General features: G+C 36.7%; 1 protein-coding gene across 1 annotated transcript in view; it reads right to left on the bottom strand.

The window, feature by feature from the left end:
- Positions 1-591: 591 nt before the first annotated feature.
- Positions 592-10234, bottom strand: part of UBE2U (ubiquitin conjugating enzyme E2 U) — a 169010-nt gene continuing 159367 nt past the window's right edge. Inside the window, exon 11 of the mRNA XM_053693081.1 lies at positions 592-1561. Within this exon, the coding sequence (XP_053549056.1) occupies positions 1389-1561 (173 nt within the window). The 3' untranslated portion in view covers positions 592-1388. The remainder of the gene's footprint in view (positions 1562-10234) is intronic.

The following is a 10234-nucleotide window of genomic DNA, read 5'->3' as shown; positions in this document are numbered from 1 at the left end:
GATCAGTTTGTCGTAAAGTTGTGAATCATTAGGATTAAAAATAATGGTTAGTGAGCAGTAGTCAAATGAGTTATAGGACTTGCAACATATCCTATTTCCTAAGTGTTAGAAATAATAATAAAAAATACCAATAAACCACAGCTTCCCCTTGCCCTATTACAGTTTCTGCATGAGGAGTGGTTATGGGAGGGAGGTAACTCAGCAGAGTTGCTGCAGTCAAGGTTTGTAGCTGGATGCCATAGGGGAGCGTAGTTGGGGTCTTTGGGCAGGACAATTTAAGGTCAGAGTCAGGTGATCAATGGGTGTGGGTATTTTGGAGGCAGGGCATTTCTGGGTGCGTTTAGGGAAATACATAGGGTAGGTGACTCATACTAGCCCTTACATTACTATTTTTAATCAGTAGCAGATTTACTCAACAGAGGGCCCTGGTGAAAAAATATTTGTGGCCCACCAAAGGTAGGATTGCACACATTATGCACACACCTATGAATAGACTTGGTGCTATGCCCTTTCCCCCATCAACTGGGCCATGGTGCCACTGCATCTGCTGCACCAATGGTAGTTCTGTCTCTGATTTTTGGCACACGTAAAAATACTGGTAAAAAAAACCCTGATCACAAAAGGCTGTAAGGGAAATCTTCCAAGCACAAGTAAATAGCTTTTCTCCTGAACCAATCAGCTAGCTGTATAGGATCTATTTATAGATTCTTTAGCAATACCATGGCAAGTGTTGTGTGACATTGCATCTATATCTGGGGATGTATCACTGTTTATTTTGTGTTGTGTGCCTCAAATGAACTTGATTTAATTGCTATACTCAGCACCTTGTGATGACTTGATACAAGAAAAAGGTTACTATATGGTAATATCTGTTTAGATATCATAGGTTACAATAACACAGGATGACAGGAATGAGAACAATAGTTATAGAAAGTAAACTGCACATTGTTCTGTTCTTTGATAACCCAGCAATAATTATTATTATCGGTTATTTGTAGAGCGCCAACAGATTCCGCAGCGCTAGCAATGGTCCTGCTGAGGTTAAACCATGCTGAGCATAATTATCAAGTGCATAATAAAAAGACTATGCAATAACACTCTGCATTTCAAATAAGCAATACATTTTTTTGTGACAAATTTATTCCCCCCTATTTGCAGCCCCTTGTATCCTGTGACAGACATCAGCCAATCCCAGACTCATATGCGTATACACTGGTAACTTGGGCACATGCTCAGTAGGAGCCGGTGTCTCAGAAAGTGTGCAAGTAAAAAGTTTGTTCACAATTTGATAATGGAAGTAAATGGATAAATCTCTAAAACTGCTGCTCTATCTGAATCGTGAAAGTTTAATTATAAATTTAGTGTCCCTTTAAGAAAAATATTATTGCTCAGAAGTCTAATAAATGGGCACTCAGACCATTGGTCCAGGATATCAGGTTCTCTGCCTCTTGTTCCCAGGGCTCTACAGTGTGACGGTCCTTGTCATTTATTTCCTCTCCATGTTCTAGAGTTGTTCTTGACGATTCCATCATTTTATCTGCTGAAAGTAACCCAAAGTTCTCTGAAATAACCAAAGATGTAAAGAATTAAAGGAAGCAAACAAAACAAACAGAATAAATAGTAATGTCATTATTTTGTATAAGATTAGCTAGGCTTGTTAAAGGGACATTAACTCATAGCATATATTAGCAATTACACCCAACAAACACTTTGTAATTACAACTTCTGTTGTCTTGCTATGGAATAAGAAATAGGCCATGTCTATAACTAATTAGCAGGGACAACATATGTCCTTATTTGTTCACTTTCTGTACACACAAATGCTTCTCTATATTATATCTATCTGAATACTAAAGTCCAATACTTTTATTATTTATCTCTCCGAACCCCCACTGGGAGAGTCATTTCTTCTGCTGGCTTGTTTACACAGATTTTCTATAGAACCAAACAAACCTACGATTAGCTAGAAATAGAGGCGTACCTCTCCACAATTAATGACTAAATAAGGGTGTAGGTTCAGAAGTTGGTTTGTTTGGTTCTTAGGTGCCAGGCTATAGTTGGTCTACAATTTTTCCAACTCCTCTATTATTATTATTGTACCTTTTACATAATAATTGTGTTGCTCTACGTGGTTGCTAACTCATATCCACTCAGATTTTAATCTAAGTATTAATGCACTTCACACACACTGTTATACTTGATTATTAAACGTTATGTTTTATTTATTTTCCTGTTAGGGTTTCCCTCTTCCTGTTCTCATTAATAAAATGATAATAATTAATTTTCTTCCTTCTCAGAGTGCTCTTTTGCATGTCCACTTTCTTTCTTTTCCCTTTTACATATTTACGGTACGGACAGGAGCACCCCCAAAAATAATTTGCTAATTAATCTGTATATAAGGTACAACTTTATGTACCATATATTCTTATAGTAATTGATCATTAGTGGGGTTACAATAGATCATTTCCCTTAAAACTTCAATTCTTATACAACCCTATAAATAGCCTCAGCCAAAAAGGAAACCCAGGTTGCAGCAAGACAGCCCTATTACTACAATTCTACACTTTTAACTAAAATCATCATGCTTTGGATACATAATTCAGTTAGAATTTAGCATTTCATGTCCATTTAACACTATTAAACATGTATGTTGAAGGCTGAGCTTTTGGAATGCAGTGGTTAACTGCTATTTTGTACTATACACAAATATAACAATATTGTGATGTCACTTATAGGGGCTGAACAAGAGTATTCCGAATCAGTGCAAGCAGACATCTCAAATTGCATGAAACAACATTACCACCTAGTGGTAAAAATAGAATACTACATGTTTACCCTTGACAGGCTACATTATAACTGAAAAAATGTTGTTTTATCCACAATTCTCAATCTAGGTCTGTGCAGGAAGTATCAAGTCAGCTAAAATCTTACAGAATTTATAGCCATCTCAGACCAGCCAGCTTGCTCTATACAATAAATGCAAAAAGCTAAATCCAAGCTTTAATTTCCTCACACGGGGCGCGATCCGATATCGATCGCAGTTTGCGGCGCAAGCGAGGGAACCGGCGTCGCCCGCAGTTTCAGCTCGCAACTCGAGCCATCCCATATAGGTCGCCGTCAGATGCTAACGTGCCGTAAGTCTCACAAACCAGCGATGTCCAGAAATCTGCGTAAGTACAAATTTCTGGCGTCGCCAGTGACTTGCACCACGTTAGAATCTGCCGGCGCCTATAAAACCTGACTAAAGTCTAAAACACCCGCACTGTCTAACACGCCTCCCTAACATAGCCCGCACTGTCTAACACGCCTCCCTAACATAGCCCACACTGTCTAACCCTCTATCCGCTATCCCCCCTCACTAGCCTAACAATAAAAAAGCTATTAACCCCTAAACCGCCGCTCCTTTACCCCGCCGCAACCTAATAAAGTTATTAACCCCTAAACCGCCGCTCCCGTACCCCGCCGCCAGCTATATTATATCTATAACCCCCTAAAGTGAGCCCTTAACACCGCCGCCATCTATATTAAAATTATTAACCCCTAATCTAAGCCCCTTACACCGCCGCCATCTCTATTAAAATGATTAACCCCTAATTTAATCTACCTACCCTGCCGCCAGCTATATTATCTATATTAACCCTAAGTATATTATAGTTAATATAGGTATTACATTATATATATTAACTATATTAACCCTAATTATATTAGGGTTAATATAGTTAATATAGTTACTATAGTATTTATATTAACTATATTAACTCTATCTAACCCTAACTAAATTTATATTAAATTAATCTAATTCATTTATAAACTAAAATATTCCTATTTAAATCTAAATACTTACCTATAAAATAAACCCTAAGATAGCTACAATATAATTAATAATTACATTGTAGCTATGTTAGGGTTAATATTTATTTTACAGGTAAATTGTTAATTATTTTAACTAGGTATAATAGATATTAAATAGTTATTAACTATTTAATATCTACCTAGTTAAAATAATTACCCAATTACCTGTAAAATAAATCCTAACCTAAGTTACAAATACACCTACACTATCAATAAATTTAATAAACTACTAACATCTATCTAAAAATACAAATAAATTAACTAAACTAAATTACAAAAACAAACAAACACTAAATTACAAAAAATAAAAAAAAGATTACAAGATATTTAAGCTAATTACACCTATTCTAAGCCCCCTAATAAAATAATAAACCCCCAAAATAAAAAAAATTCCCTGCCCTATTCTAAATTCAACAAATTTCAAAGCTCTTTACCTTACCAGCCCTTAAAAGGGCCTTTTGTGGGGCATGCCCCAAAGAATTCAGCTCTTTTGCATACAAGAAATACAATACCCCCCCCCCATTACAACCCACCACCCACATACCCCTATTCTAAACCCACCCAAACCCCCCTTAAAAAAGCCTAACACTACCCCCCTGAAGATCTCCCTACCTTGTCTTCACCACACCGGGCCGAACTCCTGATCCGATCCGGGCGATGTCTTCCTCCAAGCGGCAAAGAAGAATTCTTCCTCCGGCGACGTCTTCCTCCAAGCGGCAGCAAAGTCTTCATTCTTCCGGCGGCATCTTCAATCTTCTTTCTTCGCTCCGCCGCCGCGGAGCATCCATCCCGGCCGACTGCTGAACTTGGAATGATGTACCTTTAAATGACGTCATCCAAGATGGCGTCCGCCGAATTCCGATTGGCTGATAGGATTCTATCAGCCAATCGGAATTAAGTTAAAAAAATCTGATTGGCTGATTGAATCAGCCAATCAGATTCAAGTTCAATCCGATTGGCTGATCCAATCAGCCAATCAGATTGAGCTTGCATTCTATTGGCTGATCGGAACAGCCAATAGAATGCGAGCTCAATCTGATTGGCTGATTGGATCAGCCAATCGGATTGAACTTGAATCTGATTGGCTGATTCAATCAGCCAATCAGATTTTTTTAACTTAATTCCGATTGGCTGATAGAATCCTATCAGCCAATCGGAATTCGGCGGACGCCATCTTGGATGACGTCATTTAAAGGTACATCATTCCAAGTTCAGCAGTCGGCCGGGATGGATGCTCCGCGGCGGTGGAGCGAAGAAAGAAGATTGAAGATGCCGCCGGAAGAATGAAGACTTTGCTGCCGCTTGGAGGAAGACGTCGCCGGAGGAAGAATTCTTCTTTGCCGCTTGGAGGAAGACATCGCCGGAGGAAGAATTCTTCTTTGCCGCTTGGAGGAAGACATCGCCCGGATCGGATCAGGAGTTCGGCCCGGTGTGGTGAAGACAAGGTAGGGAGATCTTCAGGGGGGTAGTGTTAGGCTTTTTTAAGGGGGGTTTGGGTGGGTTTAGAATAGGGGTATGTGGGTGGTGGGTTGTAATGGGGGGGGGGTATTGTATTTCTTGTATGCAAAAGAGCTGAATTCTTTGGGGCATGCCCCACAAAAGGCCCTTTTAAGGGCTGGTAAGGTAAAGAGCTTTGAAATTTGTTGAATTTAGAATAGGGCAGGGAATTTTTTTTATTTTGGGGGTTTATTATTTTATTAGGGGGCTTAGAATAGGTGTAATTAGCTTAAATATCTTGTAATCTTTTTTTTATTTTTTGTAATTTAGTGTTTGTTTTTTTTTGTAATTTAGTTTAGTTAATTTAATTGTATTTTTAGATAGATGTTAGTAGTTTATTAAATTTATTGATAGTGTAGGTGTATTTGTAACTTAGGTTAGGATTTATTTTACAGGTAATTGGGTAATTATTTTAACTAGGTAGATATTAAATAGTTAATAACTATTTAATATCTATTATACCTAGTTAAAATAATTAACAATTTACCTGTAAAATAAATATTAACCCTAACATAGCTACAATGTAATTATTAATTATATTGTAGCTATCTTAGGGTTTATTTTATAGGTAAGTATTTAGATTTAAATAGGAATATTTTAGTTTATAAATGAATTAGATTAATTTAATATAAATTTAGTTAGGGTTAGATAGAGTTAATATAGTTAATATAAATACTATAGTAACTATATTAACTATATTAACCCTAATATAATTAGGGTTAATATAGTTAATATATATAATGTAATACCTATATTAACTATAATATACTTAGGGTTAATATAGATAATATAGCTGGCGGCGGGGTAGGTAGATTAAATTAGGGGTTAATCATTTTAATAGAGATGGCGGCGGTGTAAGGGGCTTACATTAGGGGTTAATCATTTTTATATAGGTGGCGGCGGTGTAAGGGGTCAGATTAGGGGATAGATAAGGTAGATGGCGGCGGTTTTAGAGGCTCACAGTAGGGGGTTAGTTTATGTAGATGGCGGCGGGGTCCGGGAGCGGCGGTTTAGGGGGTAATAACTTTATTAGGGATTTCGGGGGGGGGGGGGATCGCGGTTGACAGGTAGATAGACATTGCGCATGCGTTAGGTGTTAGGTTTATTTTAGCAGATCGCGGTTGACAGGGAGATAGACATTGCGCATGCGTTAGGTGTTAGGTTTATTTTCTAGTTAGTTTAGGGAGTTACGGGGCTCCAATAGTCAGCGTAAGGCTTCTTACGGCTGCTTTTTGTGGCGAGGTGAAAATGGAGTAAGTTTTCTCCATTTTCGCCACGTAAGTCCTTACGCTGCATATTGGATACCAAACTGCGCGGGTTTGGTATACCTGCCTATGGCCCAAAAAACTGCGGGCGACGGCAGAAATATACGCGCGTAACTTCTAGGTTACGCCGTATATGTGATACCAAATCCGCGCAAATATTGGCGTCGCCGGCTTTTGCGGGCGACGCTTTATATCGGATCGACCCCACGGCTGTTTGCAGTCTGCAGAATGTATGGATAATTCAAGAGCTGCAACAACTAATTGTTATTATCGATTACGAAATTAGTTGTCAACGAATCTCATCATCCATTAGTTGGTTTGCAATTAGTTGGTCTGTGCATGTGCACTTTTTTCTGTTTGCACAATTATTAGCCGATTGCTTGCTGTTGCTGATTATTGTATAGATAAATGTGTAAGGTTTTGTCCTGTTATTGATATAAAGTCCTTAGCACTTTTGACTTTTTTTTTTTTATTCTTTTTTTTAATATTTTCAATAAATTGTGATAATATGTACCAGATTCAACCTCTATAGGTATATATCTGTCATTTTTAGAGTGGACTAAATCGTTTCCCCTAACCTTATAGCTGGTTATTTACTGATGCATATAGATATTCAAGATATTTTTATGTTAGAACGAAGTCTCCAGGCTTCCTTTGTTGAGAAACCCCTTGCCAAGGTGGAAAACACTTAGAATTGGTGAGGAGCTAACACAGATAAATATCCCACTTTGGTGAAATTGCAAAACTCTAATTATGCATCTCAGGCACCTCAACAGCATGTGAGTGCCTCCTCTCTGCTGCAGGCAATATAGCTGCATTTAAATGCAAAGTTTCTGAAAGAACGAATAACAGAATGTAATGAACAGCAATAGCGCCCTCTACCTCTTTCTAGTTCTTTTCAAACTGTTTGTGGTTTTGTTTTGCTTAATTATAAAAATGTAACAAACAGTTGTGTTTATGTAAAGTTTTAGTCTGAAGTTTATATTTGTAACACTCAGTGGGGTTTATCTATCATGCTCCATACGGAGCTTGAGGGCCCGTGTTTATGGCGAGCCTGCAGACTCGCCAGAAACACCAGTTATGAAGCAGCAGTCTAAAGACCGCTGCTCCATAACCCTGTCCCCCTGCTCTGATGAGGCGGACAGGAATCACCGGAATTCAACCCGATCGAGTACGATCGGGTTAATTGACACCTCCTGCTGGCGGCCGATTGGCCACAAATCTGCAGGGGGCGGCGTTGCACCAGTAGCTCACAAGAGCTGCTGGTGCAATGCTGAATACAGAGAGCGTATTGCTCTCCGCATTCAGCGATGTCTGTCGGACCTGATCCGCACTGTCAGATGAGGTCCGACAGACATATGATAAATAGGCCTCATTATGTGGATTTTATTTAAAATATAGGTAACCATTATTGATTCTTTTTTTATCCGAATAGTCGATTAATCGAAAAAAATAATTGTCCGATTAATTGATTATGAAAATAATCGTTAGTTGCAGCCCAATTTCCACCGGAAGTGCTAGACAATAACGATACCGGAAGTGGAAAACTAGCGAAACTTGCAGTAAGAAAGGACGTAACACTCCTAATATCCAGTAATTATCTAAAGGAAGTTTAGAGTGGTAATTTAATATAACATAATCTTCCATGATCTCACGTTAGAAGTATTATTGCTTAGCAGTAGTGTAAACATGAAACTACCGAAACCGGAAGTGCTATAAAATAGCGATACCGGAAGTGAAAGCAAATAAATGAAACATGAGCTTAACGAAACTAACATTGAGAAAGAATGAAAATAAAAATCGGAAGCACCAGCAAATAATGGCAACAGAAGCCGCCATATAATAAACCAAATAGGTTGGTTCATCAAATAAACAGAGAGTTATTGAAGTATAAACATCACTATTCACTTATAGGATAGAAGCCAATATCATTATAGTAAACACAAGGGAAACCGGAAGTAAACACAGCAAACGTTAGCGAAACCGGAAGTGCAGGTTGAAAATAATTTTACGAAATAATTTTAAGAAATATGTTAACTAAGGACACATATGTAAAGGGAATATTCCCAATAGAAATGGCCCTGAGAATACACTAGCAGTTAACAGTCAAAAATTAAGTTTTTTAACAAAATATCTTAAACGGAACTCTTTCCCATACCCACAATGCATTCAACAGGAAGGGGGCGTGGCCTATTACCTTTTGGCGCCCAAACACTAGTCACAATTCTCATAAATTCTGTCAGCTTACTCACAATGTTAGTCTTGATAAAGGCCAGGAGTACATGGCCGAAATGCGTCGACTGATCTGAGTAAGCTAAATACTGATATATCAACTGAATAGTTTGTATATATTATAGTATTGTTTGTTTTCTTTACAGGTTTTTCACAGTTTTATTTGTTTGTATCGCATCATATTGAGCGACTGCTTCATTGCACAGAAATCACTACATCACATTGGACACTTTGGATATATTTTTGAAATACTTACAATTTGCTTCACCTGCTTTGAGGATTCTCACATTTTGTATTTTTTGCAAAGCCACCAACTTTTTCATATTTTTTCACATCAAGTGATCACATTTTTTTCACATTTTCACATTTTTTTTTTGCATCTTTTCAAGCACAGGACATTCTTTGGGACTTTTTAGAATTGGATATTGATTAAGACACCTATTTTAGTTGCAAAATTTTTTTGTTTGGATAAAGACTAACTATATACAACTGTAAGAACATTCATCACCAAGGTGTACCTTTTAAATAGGACACTTAGCCTATTAGGTCACCCTTTATCATACGTTTTTCAAGTCTAATAATTTTACGTTTATTTTTATGTGTATTTTCATTGTCTTGTTATTGTAACATGGATCCATGATTTTTTATTACTTTATATGTTTTATAAGAAGTTCACCGACATTTTAATCAACTGTGTGGAATAAATATTTTAAACTTTAACTACCATTTTATATACGCTATTTTAAACATCTCTGCACATTCACTCTACAACCCACATTAAAGGTACTACCATCCAGATCCCACATCGTGGGCACCATTCTATCAGCCTATTAGGTGTTTCCTTCCCCATCCTCAGCCTACTTGGCGCTCACCTCCACTTCCTATCGTTTTATCTAATTGTTATTTTAATTTGTAACTGGCAACTGTTCTATATACCCAAGTATATGAAAGTCCTTGAAGGAGACTTAACTCACTGTCTAAATCTTAACTAATGTTATTCTAATACTACATGTATATATTTATTAATACTGCATGTAAATATATATATAAATACTGCATGTATATATATATTAATACTGCATGTATATATATATTAATACTGCATGTATATATATATTAATACTGCATGTATATATATATATTAATACTACATGTATATATATATATATATATATATATATATTAATACTGCATGTATATATATATATATTAATACTGCATGTATATATATTAATACTGCATGTATATATATATTAATACTGCATGTATATATATATTAATACTGCATGTATATATATATTAATACTACATGTATATATATATTAATACTGCATGTATATATATATTAATACTACATGTATATATATATTAATACTGCATGTATATAT

Source organism: Bombina bombina, chromosome 10 (assembly GCF_027579735.1).
Source record: "Bombina bombina isolate aBomBom1 chromosome 10, aBomBom1.pri, whole genome shotgun sequence".
Taxonomy (NCBI): domain Eukaryota; kingdom Metazoa; phylum Chordata; class Amphibia; order Anura; family Bombinatoridae; genus Bombina; species Bombina bombina.
The sequence above is the reverse complement of the archived record's forward strand: the minus strand, read 5'-3'. Positions and strand labels throughout refer to the sequence as shown.